The 13,652-nt window shown below is 40.5% G+C and overlaps 1 protein-coding gene across 4 annotated transcripts in view; it reads right to left on the bottom strand.

The window, feature by feature from the left end:
• Positions 1–13,652, bottom strand: part of BLM (BLM RecQ like helicase) — a 130,875-nt gene that overhangs the window by 19,469 nt on the left and 97,754 nt on the right. For all 4 annotated transcript variants that reach the window (XM_029574859.1, XM_029574861.1, XM_029574858.1 and 1 more), the window contains exons 21-23: positions 10,257–10,452; positions 6,092–6,214; positions 5,496–5,706 (exon numbers count right to left, since the gene is read on the bottom strand). In XM_029574859.1, the coding sequence (XP_029430719.1) occupies positions 5,496–5,706; positions 6,092–6,214; positions 10,257–10,452 (530 nt within the window). The remainder of the gene's footprint in view (positions 1–5,495; positions 5,707–6,091; positions 6,215–10,256; positions 10,453–13,652) is intronic.

The following is a 13,652-nucleotide window of genomic DNA, read 5'->3' on the forward strand; positions in this document are numbered from 1 at the left end:
TACCGGTTTACATTCGAACATTTAAGCTTGGAAAATACATATTAACAGGGAGGTGAAAACTGGGAGGGGGATAACAAGATGCAGAATGGAAATATAGAATGAAAGTTAAAGACTCCATTGTCATCATGTCATGAAGAGAATTCCTCCATTGCCAATAAGATGGTGAGATCTCGTCCCACCACACCAGCAATATGGATTTTTTTCCCAACACAAATGCTTTTTGGACAAAGAGGACATCCCGTTTCTTCAAACAATACTTAGAGATGTCTTTTTCAAAAAGTACAATTTGGGGATCAAAGGAACACCACAACCCAATAGCCCATTCAAGTAAGTAACAATTTTCCCCTAAAATCACCAAATTACTTTGCAAGTCCAAAAAACATGGGTCAGAGTGCCTGAATCCAATTTACATTTCAAACATACCTTAGATGAGGTCGGTCTGGCCTGAAAAGCCAAATATTGAGAGACATATGCTCTATGTAAACAATTAAACTGTAGCTCCCACAGATACATATTCAAAGAGATATTCTGAGATCCTCTAAAACATGATTTACTCTCCTGTTCTGTAATATTAAATGTGCCTTCCTTCACCCATCTAGCAGCAACCACTTCATGCACTGTACCCTAGAGCAACATTTGCAAGTCTTTATACATTAAAGATATATTCTCCTGCGTTCCACATGAAAAAATTCTAATTTAACCACCATATCCTGTGATAAAGCTCCCTTCTGCAATGTATGAGCATGTTTTATTTGTAAAAAGGGATAGCAGACTATGGCTTTCATCCCAAACTGGTCACACAGCTCCTGAAACGATGTAAGCTTCTTGCCATAACATAGTAACCCACTGCATACCAATAACTAAATCATTTTGATTGAGTTCCTGAGGAAACATCTAAATTCCCTCTAAAAGGCAAAAAGGTAGAACTAACCTTGGACAGTTTCACAATATCCATTGCTTTACACCATGCCCAACGAATTGGAGAGATTAATATATTATTAAAGTGCCTTTTGGTAATCTATTTAGGCTCAGCAAGGAGCAGGAACCGTAAATCTAGGGGTTTCACAAAATGTTTCTCACTCTCCAAACAGACAAACTTTGTTTCCTCAAATACTCAATCTCACACTATCCTAAGCAAACAAGCTAAATTATATTTTTCCATATCAGCGACACCCAACCGCTCCACTGTTCCTATCCAGCTTAAGCAGTTGTAAAGCAACCCTCGATTTTTTACCCCTCCAAAGAAAATCCCCACCCATACTCTCCAGATTTTGGATATCACCGCACCTCAAATTAACTGGCAACATTTGAAATATATAGAGCCATTTAGGGAATATTATCATTTTAAAAAGTTCTATCCAACCTGTCAAAGACAAAGGTAGATGCTGCCATAGTTGGAGTTTGGCCTTAGTAAAATTTAAAAGGTAAAATATTAAATTGACAAAGCTGTTGTAAGTAAAGTATCATTTGTCAACCTAAATAGCAAAAAAAGCCAGAACCCCTGAAGGTGTATCAGGATAACTCACAGCCTCTGACTTATCCAGGTTAACTCCAGAGAATTGTCCAAATTTTTTGATAATCCCCAAAATATTGTCTAAAGCGGAGGTAGGATTAGTAAAAAAGAAAAAAAAATCAGCTGCAAAGGTAGCATATTTAAATCATAGGAGCCCAGATTGATCCCCTTTACACTCCCCTCTAATCGAATAGTTTGTAACAAAGGCTCTAAAGCAAGAAAAATCAGTAGCATAGACTAGGGACATCCTTGCCTAGTACTCCTACCTATTTTACACACCTTCGAGCATTCCCCATTAGCCAGAACCGTTGCTTGCGGGTTATTATACAGGAAGCATATCACATTATCAAAAATTTCATCCAAGCCCATGTGATACAAAACAAAAAAGATAGGGCCACTTCACTCTAACACTTTTTCAGCATCAAAACTAAGGACACTTTCCACTATTTTTCCTGGCACTGAAGTCAGGCTAACCGGTCTGTAGCTTCCCGGATCGCCCCTGGAGCCCTTTTTAAATATTGGGGTTACATTAGCTATCCTCCAGTCTTCAGGTACAATGGATGATTTTAATGATAGGTTACAAATTTTTACTAATAGGTCTGAAATTTCATTTTTTAGTTCCTTCAGAACTCTGGGGTTGTATACCATCCGGTCCAGGTGATTTACTACTCTTTAGTTTGTCAATCAGGTCTACCACATCCTTCCAGGTTCACCGTGATTTGGTTCAGTTCATCTGAATCATTACCCATGAAACCCTTCTCCAGTACGGGTACCTCCCCAACATCCTCTTCAGTAAACACCGAAGCAAAGAAATCATTTAATCTTTCTGCAATGGCCTTATCTTCTCTAAGTGCCCTTTTAACCTCTTGATCATCTAACGGTCCAACTGACTTCTTCACAGTTTCTGCTTCGGATATATTTTTAAAAGTTTTTATTGTGAGTTTTTGCTTCTATGGCCAATTTCTTTTCAAATTCTCTCTTAGCCTGTTTTATCAATGTCTTACATTTAACTTGCCAGCACTTATGCTTTATCCTATTGGATTCTTCTTCCAATTTTTGAATGAAGATCTTTTGGATTAAATAGCCTCTTTCACCTAACCTTTTAGTAAAAAACAATGTAAAATCTATAGTGATAAGTTCGTTATATGTGTATTTTGAATTTTGCTACTGCAAATTCCATGACTGTAAACCGCCTTGATATTAAGTTGAAAGTCGGTATATAAAGTTGAATGAATGAATAAATAAATAAATAACCTTTTAACCATGCTGGTAATTGTTTTGCCTTCCTTCCAACTTTCTTATGATCACTATTGCCAAGCGGCCCCACTACCATTACCACTCTCACCAAATCCTGTGCTTCACTGAGAATTAGATCTAAAATTGCTCCCCCTCTTGTTGGTTCCTGAACCAATTGTTCCATAAAACTGTCATTTATTCCATCCAGGAACTGTATCTCTCTAGCGTGACACGATGATACATTTACCCAGTCAATATTGGGGTAATTGAAGTCTCCCATTATTACTGCACTACCAATTTGGTTGGCTTCCCTAATTTCCCTTAGCATTTCACTGTCCGTCTCACTATCTTGGCCAGGTAGATGGTAGTATACCCCTATCACTATAGTCTTCCCCAATACACAAGGGATTTCTAAAGATTCGATTGTGCATTTAGTCTCATGCAGATCTTTTATCTTATTTATTTATTTTTAACTTTTATATACCGATGTTCCTGTATAGGATACATATCGCACCAGTTTACATGAAACTGAACTGTCGCCGGAGGACGGATACAATGAAACATGTGGTACAATGAACATGCGGAAACAATGAACATTAGAAATATACTATAATATGATAATATAGTAATAATAATAAAATAATAAGATAATACTAATACTAATAATAAAATAGAAAACCTAGGGCTATGCCTGATGAAACTTCCAAATGATCTTTAGGGAAAGGAAGCGTAACTGGAGGTTAGCAGGAGGGTAGCAGGAGAGAACTAACTATGCATGCGGGCAAGTTAAGAGGGAAGAAGTCCACAAAGTGCAATAAGACGTTTAACTTAAGAGGATTCATAGAGAGACTACGTGACTTGTAGCTGTGTGAAAGTCCGCGGCTAGGTTAAGGAATTAATGTAATCTGTCTCCCAGAGAAATCAAAGATCTGGGGGATATATGGAGTGTCGGTATAGATAAGAGGGCTTAGAGTCGCAAATCTGGTCTAAAGTTGGACATAGACCAGGGGAGCCTTAGTGCGAGGAATTATCTCTCCGAAAAGGCCTGGCAGAAGAGCCATGTTTTCAGTTTCTTTTTGAAAACCAGAGGGCAGGGTTCTTGGCGGAGATCTGGCGGGAGCAAGTTCCAGAGGGGAGGACCAGCTGTGGAGAGGGCGCACTTCCTTAAAGAGGTTTTAGCAGGTGGGGTATACAGTGTATCCTTGTATGCTCTTCTGAAGGGTCTGTTTGAGATGTGCGGCCGTAGTTGGAAGGTTAGATTGAGGGGGGAGATATTATGCAAGGCCTTGTGGATCATCATGAGGGCTTTAAAGAGAATCCTGAATTTGATTGGTAACCAGTGAATCTTGTTGGACTCTATGCCATCCCGGACATAAAGCGCCACCCTGCCTCCCAGATGCTCCTCGCTGTCATTGTGATATAATTTGTACCCCGGTATAGCACTGTCCCATTGGTTATCCTCTTTCCACCAGGTCTCTGAGATGCCAATTAAGTCTATGTCCTGGGTCTAATCCAACAGTATTTCTTATGTACAGGATGCTGGGCTCAATAGACTATTGGTCTCTTTCAGCGTGGCAAATCTTATGTTTTTAATTAACCTATCCTGAAAATTCGGTTACTAAATGCTGAATGGTTGGAGAGAGAATATGTCTATAGACATGCATATGTTTAATGAGAGTCTTTTCTTTCATGTTGAGCTAGATCAATAATTTATGAAACAATTTCTTTTTGGTTTCTAACTGATATCTATATACTTATCCTGAAAATTTAGCTGCTGTAGGTTTGGAAGATATTATACACAGACAAACTGAATATGAGTCTAGCTTAAAAATGAAAATAAAATGATTTTTTTCTATTAGATTTATGAATCAAACACAAAAGTAACAAAAATGAAAAAAAAAAAAAGAAAAATACCAAAGAAAAAATAAAAATAAGAATTTTCAACCTTTGTATTCAACAGATTTTCTCAGCTCACCTAATTTCAATAGACTTTCTCCTCAGAAATTAATTTGTAAAATTGAAATTCCTATATATTGAGACCTAAAACATCTTAGTCACCAAGTCACTTTAGTTCCAGACCAGGACCGTTTTCCCAGGGGCAGGGTTGACCCTAGTGAAGTGGAGGGTACAGGATGATTCATCCCCAGCAGGTCCCTCTCCCCTCCCCCTCTAGATATTGAAGAGCAGAAGGATCCTCCCTGAGATTAAAGAGCAGGGGTTGCTGGGGGACCTCTTGGGCCAGTACAGATGTCTGCATGTATGGACTGCTGCAGGAAAAGATGTTAAGACGGCAGAGGAAAGGGCTATGTGGCCACACGGGGCTCATCAAATTCCTTCCCACCCCCCCTCCGAGGGGTGGTGACAGCACAGGATTTAAAATTATTACATGTTATACAATCATAATTTAAGGAAAAAAGTGCTGCTATGAATTGCTCTGCAATTCTATTTGCTAATATGTTGTCAGCAAAAATGCTTTAGGAATCATTTGCTATTTTGCTTGCCATGCACCCTCTTAATTTGTGTTTTCTGATGCATAGCTTGTGGATTAAATGTGATGTCAAAGTGCTGTGAGCAGCTCATGCACATGTGTACACCCCTAGCTCCACTGAGGAAGCAGACAAATACAGTAAGTAATGTTTGAATTTTATGCAGAACGTGCTTAATTTATCATCAATGTCACTGTTAGACTGCTACAAACCATAGTACATCGGTTTAAGACAATCCTGAAAAAGAAGACATGAAGTACCTCTTCGAAGCAGACTGCTGGTTCTCAGAACTTCTCCTCTTTTTGGACTTTCTCAAGAATGCTACATTTTTCCTCTTGGTCCCTTTGTTGACTTTAGTGTTGAAATACTTGGATGTTTTACTTTTCTCATATTCTTCCTCATGGTCATGCCCCCGTCTTCTACCTGCACTTCTACACGATGATACTGTGTGTTTCTGAGAATCTTCATCAGCTGCAAAGCAAGCATACTTTGTTTGCAAGGGTACTACTACACTTTGTTGCAAACAAAACCAAAAAGAATCTAATGCCTCTTAGTTTCATCCCTCTTCAAGGCTAGGCCGTCGGCATTACATCATTTTTCCTCTTCAGCAGCCTGCAATTAGCCTTCTGGCCAACAGTACCAAGTGTCCTCAGACTATTGCAGGAACCCAGAATAAGTGGCAAAATGGAGAGCAGATAATAGTTTTATTTTGATCCAAACTCAGTCATTACAGGTCATCATGCTCTAGGTACTTCCATCTTTGCATCAAGAAATTATAAAGAATCTTTAATGTACAGACTCAGCAGATAAAGATAATGGAATACATGCAGGGTGCATGCAAGAGGGGTTGCCATACCTGGGAGCATCCATTCAGAGTATTTCTTCAGCACATCAATTAATTCGGCACCATATTTTTCCAATTTGTCTTCAGTCACCCCATCAATTCCCAGTAAAACCTCTGGCTCAGGTGACAAGGTCTCTAAACAAAGAGAAGCAGACATGCACCAGCAGTGGGTGAATTAGGAGGCTCCTTTCTCAAATGTTTTAAGTTAAAAGAATAAAAGAACTTGCATCAATACTGTTCCTCAGAAAGGAATCTGCTCCCACATCTACGTTTCCTCAGGTGAGACGCGCCATGGGTAACATGCCAAATAATTCATAAGCTAGAAAGAGCAGAGCTCCCACAAATTCACACATCTACGTTTCCTCAGGTGAGACGCGCCATGGGTAACATGCCAAATAATGCATAAGCTAGAAAGAGCAGAGCTCCCACAAATTCACACATCTACGTTTCCTCAGGTGAGACGCGCCATGGGTAACATGCCAAATAATTCATAAGCTAGAAAGAGCAGAGCTCCCACAAATTCACACATCTACGTTACCTCAGGTGAGACGCGCCATGGGTAACATGCCAAATAATGCATAAGCTAGAAAGAGCAGAGCTCCCACAAATTCACACATCTACGTTTCCTCAGGTGAGACGCGCCATGGGTAACATGCCAAATAATTCATAAGCTAGAAAGAGCAGAGCTCCCACAAATTCACACATCTACGTTTCCTCAGGTGAGACGCGCCATGGGTAACATGCCAAATAATGCATAAGCTAGAAAGAGCAGAGCTCCCACAAATTCACACATCTACGTTTCCTCAGGTGAGACGCGCCATGGGTAACATGCCAAATAATGCATAAGCTAGAAAGAGCAGAGCTCCCACAAATTCACACATCTACGTTTCCTCAGGTGAGACGCGCCATGGGTAACATGCCAAATAATGCATAAGCTAGAAAGAGCAGAGCTCCCACAAATTCACACATCTGCGTTTCTTCAGGTGAGACGCGCCATGGGTAACATGCCATATAATGCATAAGCTAGAAAGAGCAGAGCTCCCACAAATTCACACATCTACGTTTCTTCAGGTGAGACGCGCCATGGGTAACATGCGCTAGAAAGAGCAGAGCTCCCACAAATTCACACATCTACGTTTCCTCAGGTGAGACGCGCCATGGGTAACATGCCATATAATGCATAAGCTAGAAAGAGCAGAGCTCCCACAAATTCACACATCTACGTTTCTTCAGGTGAGACGCGCCATGGGTAACATGCCTAATAATGCATAAGCTAGAAAGAGCAGAGCTCCCACAAATTCACACATCTGCGTTTCCTCAGGTGAGACGCGCCATGGGTAACATGCCAAATAATGCATAAGCTAGAAAGAGCAGAGCTCCCACAAATTCACACATCTACGTTTCCTCAGGTGAGACGCGCCATGGGTAACATGCCTAATAATGCATAAGCTAGAAAGAGCAGAGCTCCCACAAATTCACACATCTACGTTTCCTCAGGTGAGACGCGCCATGGGTAACATGCCATATAATGCATAAGCTAGAAAGAGCAGAGCTCCCACAAATTCACACATCTGCGTTTCCTCAGGTGAGACGCGCCATGGGTAACATGCCAAATAATGCATAAGCTAGAAAGAGCAGAGCTCCCACAAATTCACACATCTACGTTTCCTCAGGTGAGACGCGCCATGGGTAACATGCCTAATAATGCATAAGCTAGAAAGAGCAGAGCTCCCACAAATTCACACATCTACGTTTCCTCAGGTGAGACGCGCCATGGGTAACATGCCATATAATGCATAAGCTAGAAAGAGCAGAGCTCCCACAAATTCACACATCTACGTTTCCTCAGGTGAGACGCGCCATGGGTAACATGCCTAATAATGCATAAGCTAGAAAGAGCAGAGCTCCCACAAATTCACACATCTACGTTTCTTCAGGTGAGACGCGCCATGGGTAACATGCCATATAATACATAAGCTAGAAAGAGCAGAGCTCCCACAAATTCACACATCTACGTTTCCTCAGGTGAGACGCGCCATGGGTAACATGCCAAATAATGCATAAGCTAGAAAGAGCAGAGCTTATTACCACTACCCCTGATTACAAGAGAAGAGAAATTCCCTGCCCAAAGTGGGAAAGACATTACAGGAGAAATTAAGACTTACCTGATCATTTCCTTTCCTTTACTTCTGCTATACCAGGCAAGAACATGTGGGTTTAGTCCCCTCATCAGCAACTGGAGGCAAAGGAGTCCCCCTCCCCTTTTTGATGCCATCGCCTGTTCTGTATGTCACGCGTGGAACCAGATACAGCCAGTGTACTAGCGTCAAAGCTAAATTATAGGAAGGTCCGAAAAAGCAAACCGGAAACCGATCCAAAATTGCAGTAGTGACCAAAACAAGAGGATCAGTGAACACCAGGAGTTCTTTATTTCGCACAAAACATCATAAAAAGCCCGACTCAGGCCGAGTTTCGCTCTTTGAGCTGCTTCAGGGGCGAATGTGTAATGCCGGTGGTTTGTCTCCATACAGCAGTTCAGCCTCTTAAGTAATGCTCAGACAATTAACAACACCACTCGATTGCAGTCGTTAGCACTTCGGCGACTGACTCGACAGGAACTAAGCCAAATACATACCAGCGTTAAAGCAGTCAAAACAAACAAAAGTACTGGATGCGTAGGCACAGCACAACCATGCACCATACCATGGAGACAAGTGAGAGCTCTACCTGAACCCTTGACCAAACCCTCCTGCAGGAAGGTCATCAGCCTGTAGTGCCAGCCCATCTTGATCCATACAAAGTCGCACATTAAGATAAAGACTTGGAAGTCTGCCTGGCCTGCAACAAGGTAGTGATAACCACCTCAGGATAACCATTCCCAATACAATTTGAAAGTATCTTTTCCCTTTCCTTTCTATTTTTTTTTTTTTTTTTTAAATCATAGCTTGAATGACAACTTATCCAGCTGAAAACTCTGGTTCCTTTTCTGCCTTGAAAAAAGTTAAAGGCAATTTGAATAATAAGAGTGTGTTACCTTCTCTTGTCAACTGTCTTTTATTGCTCAACCTATTACCACATTCAAGGGATGAGAGCCGGGATGGAAGCCTAGAGTTACTGGGCTCAATTTGATTCCTGACCAGCGATGGTGAACTTTCAAATTGTCAACAAACCTGCAAGACTTATCAAGCATTTCAACTCCGAGAGTAAACAGACTCTCTCTCTTTTGAAAAGGGCCTCTCAAACTACACCTATAGGGCTTTCCCAAACCCCATCTGACGGGTAGTGAGCTGCTTTGCTGTCCTGGCTCACAGCACTGCAGAGAACAATCCACGGGAGCTTGGCCCCATTAAGATAAATTTGACTCAAAACAAGTTTAAGGCTATATCACAACCCTGAAATAGCCATAAAAATTCTCTTCAATTAAAAAACCGCGTTGAGGCTTGTCCAAAACCATCCATGCAATAGCTGGAGGCAGAGAACGCTGGCTGTATCTGGTTCCATGGATGACACACACAGGTCATCTAAAAAAAGAAAAAACTGTCGCCAACGGCTGGATGAGGGGACTAAACCCACTTCTTGACTGGTAGAGCAGAAGGACAAAGAATTAAAGATTAGCAAAACCTGACATGCATGAGTTTTTGTTTATTTTTGCAAAGGACACATGAATTCAGAATAGTTCTAGCCCATTAAGTCTCTTTTGAATACACTTGAGATAATCCGAGAGTACATAAGTGCAAGAAATTCAATGCATTCCATAAGTGAGAATTTACCCAATTCTAAGGATCAAAAGGGACCAAGACACAAACAAACAACATTTGAAGCCAGATGGTTATTACAAAAATGTCAATAGTGTGCTGCGATAACAGTCAGGGTGGTTCATACAAACAAAAAATGTGTGAAAAACTAAATAAAGTGAGAATCAACAAATTCACATATCCTTTTAATCAGAGAATGTCCATAAACACGTGAAAATCTTCAAATAATAACAGTTTAAACATATGTGATAGAAATTAGTCCCCTCCAACACGGGACATTCTCACTTATTTCATTTCTCACACATTTTGTGTTTGGAAGCAACCACCCTGACTGCTATCACAGCACACTATTTATTTTTTTTTTATATTCCTCTGCACATCGCTCCACTTCTATTTTGTGGCAGTTGCCAGATGATTATTACCTGCAATCTTCTTTATAGTGGCAGTGTTAAAAATATTGAAATAATGGACACCGAAAACTTTGCCAAGTCGCTTGCAAAGCTCTGTGAGCTCCTCCAAGCACTTTTTCACCACTTCTTCACGCTGAGATACTTGGCTGATCAAAGAAGTCTTCTGCTTTCTGATGCTAGAGGCGTTCTCCATGTCCTGGAACTCCACCTGCAAACAGAGAACACGATTGCAGCAGGGCTTGGACCACGTAAACACAAACTGAACGCACAAAGACCTCGTTCATCTGCCCCTTCCTCCTTAAGAAGAAAAGATGCTCCATGCTGGGTTGGAGAATCAGTCCATTGAGCCCAGATTCCCATCTTTGACAGTGGCTGGTCTGGGTCACTAGAAAGTACCCAGCAGATCCCTTCCCATTGCAGATCTGCAAACCTTCCTCCACCTCTAGCTTAAGTTTCGTTTCTCCACCTCTAAAGGATCCTCTGAACTAGGAAACGTTTTTATCTCCATCACCTACTCTGGGAGACTGTTACTTTCATCTATCACCTGTTCTGTGGAGTAACATTTTCTGAGGTTAATCCATCCTCTTTCATTACCTCTTCATCTGGGGCTTGCTTTCTAAAAATGTTTCTCACTCCCAAATGCAAGTCTACATATTTTTACATTACAATGGCACTCTTGACTATTTTTCAAATCTTCTTAAATCTCTGAGGAATTTGTTGCAAGGTCCAATATTTATTTATTAAAGCTATGCTAAAGTAAAGATGTGTGATGGAGAAGACCATAGCGGTGAAGATATACTACCATCCATCTTGCCAGAATGAATAGAAAGACAATGAAATGCTAAAAGAAATTAGGGAAGCTAAAAAATTTGGCAATAGTTATAAGGTGCAATTTATCATCTGAATTTCCTTTTCTTGAATTCAGACAAACCAGTCTAGGTTGATGGATTGTGTCCATCAACCAGCAGGAGACAGATTAACAGGTTTCTGATGTCACCACTTATAGATATCCATGCTAATCTCAGCCTGCCAGTATCACCTATAAAACACATGGCCAAATTTGTAAAGCTGCCAGATAGTTGGAGAAGTAAAATTACGCATTTGAATTTCTTGAAGTCATCAACAGCATTGTTCAAAATGATATAATGCAAGAAATTTCTTCGGCATTGTTCCACACTTTAACCGTTGATCAAAGCACTCACATATCTTTGACCAAATGTTTAATACTTTACTTTAAGTATCGGCCTAGCAATGCTTTGGATTAAACAGTATTGTTTGGTGGCATTTTGCGATTAAAACATTGCGATGCTGCTTTAATCGTATCTGCCATCAAACTCTTTTATACAGCAAACAAGCTTGATTTAAGGAAGATGGTTATGTTTACATCGGACGGAGCCTCTTATGTTAAAAAGAAAAAATGGAGTAGCAGCACAGTTGAAAAAAGAAATCCCACACCTAACTCAGCAACACTGTGTAGCACATCGTGAAGATTTGGGAATAACTGATACATGGAAAAGTCAAACTGATGCAGGACATTGAAACTCTTATCAGAACCTTGTACTCGATGTTTAGTAGATCTATTTTGAAAAGAGAAATTTCAAGAAATTGTTGACACCTCATAGCATGATTCAGTGGCATTCAGACCTTTAAATGAAGTGCGATGGCTGTCGAGGCATTTTGCTGTGCAAGCTATAGTTCGAAACAATGCTGTTTTGTTACAATATTTCGAGGAAGAGCAGGGAAAAGACCCAATTGCCAAATACTGTTTCAAGAAGCTGAGCACTTCAGAGTTTAGGGTAGCTCTGGAAATTTTGAATGATGTTCTATCAGATTTGGCTTTATTGACTCTTCTTCAGAAGAAGAAGGGTTTAACAACTCTAGAAGCTCACCATCTAGCTCGAGGCAAACTGAACAAGATCAGAAGTCAATATCTAACAAACTCACCTCAGTGGAGTCAAAGTGTTAAAGCACTATTATAGGTACCAACCAATAGTGCAGTCAACACAAGCTCGCTGATCACATTTATCAATCTCATGTGTCCATCTGGATGAAAGGTTTCCAGAAGAGGAAGTACAGGCATGGGCTGCATTTGATATTGGGTCACTTGTCAATTGTGACTTCGATTTCGGAATTGATAACATAAAATCACTTTATGCTCAATATAAAGAGTTTCTGCCTGAGGAGTCAACAGTAGTTGATCAATACAACAACTTCAAATTCGTTGTTGCTGAGAAAATCAAAGACAAAGTTGTTTCAAATTTGTCATCTATGTTGTCGTTTAACTCAAAATGAACAATTCAAAGACCTCACTGTGTCGATGGATATTGGAGGAACATTCATGGCATCCAGTGTAGACTGTGAACGTGGCTTCAGTTTAATGAACGCTACGAAAACCAAATCGCGGAATCGGTTACAGATGGAGCATTTGGATATGATCATGCATGTGAAGAACTATCAACTAGATGGCGGAAATATAGATTATGACAGAATCTAACACGAATGGACAAATGTCAAAGACCGCAGGGAAAAAATGTAAATATTATGGACTGTGAAGTTGTGAACTGAGTTATGAGGCGCAGTCGCCCAGTATATATGGTATAAAACAAATAAACTGTTATGCTTTCTACTTGCTATACCTTAGTAGCCTCTTTAGTTAAGAAGTATATAAACATGTTAACATTTCATTTGGTCTTCACTTTTTTTTTTTTTTTTTTTTTAACTCCAGTAGGCTGAGTTGTAAGTTTGGACGCACAACATTAAGTTAAGTTTTGGAAAAGTTGCACACAACAAAATTTTTGCGCATATAGCATGTCAGAAATTAGAGGGAACATTGAATGGGATCCCTCACTGGAGACCCAATGAGTTTAACTCTCCAAGAAATGAACATCTGGATGAGAAGATAAAGATTTCCCCAAGTCTCAGCCCCTGAAGAATATTATAGCTGCCATCTTAATCTTCAAAGAATTTAGAGCTAAGCCCTTAAGCCAAACCATCTTGCAAGAAATCCAGAACACAAGGCATTGTTGCCTTCCTAAGCATTACCTGCTGTACAGACCAACAAACCCACAGATAGGGGAAGGAGAAAGATTCTCTTAGCCTTCATGAGAGTGGCTACCACTTCAGGAGAATATCTCTTTCCAATCAAAGGAGGCAAGCCATAAAACAAAATCAGTCTGAATCCTTGTAAACAATGGACCCTGAGACAGCAGGACCCTGAACTGAGAGAACCACAATGGCTTTCAAGCCAAGATCCGCTACCAAGGATGCCTTGGCTAGTCCAGAGCCACCAGAATCAGAGCGGATGATCAGCAATTCTCTGAACAACTCCTCCCACCAATGGCAAGAGGGGAAACATGTACAGAACTGTTTCCATTGGCCAATGCTGTATCAAGACATACAAACCGGACA

The sequence above is a fragment of the Rhinatrema bivittatum genome, chromosome 13, assembly GCF_901001135.1.
Source record: "Rhinatrema bivittatum chromosome 13, aRhiBiv1.1, whole genome shotgun sequence".
NCBI lineage: Eukaryota > Metazoa > Chordata > Amphibia > Gymnophiona > Rhinatrematidae > Rhinatrema > Rhinatrema bivittatum.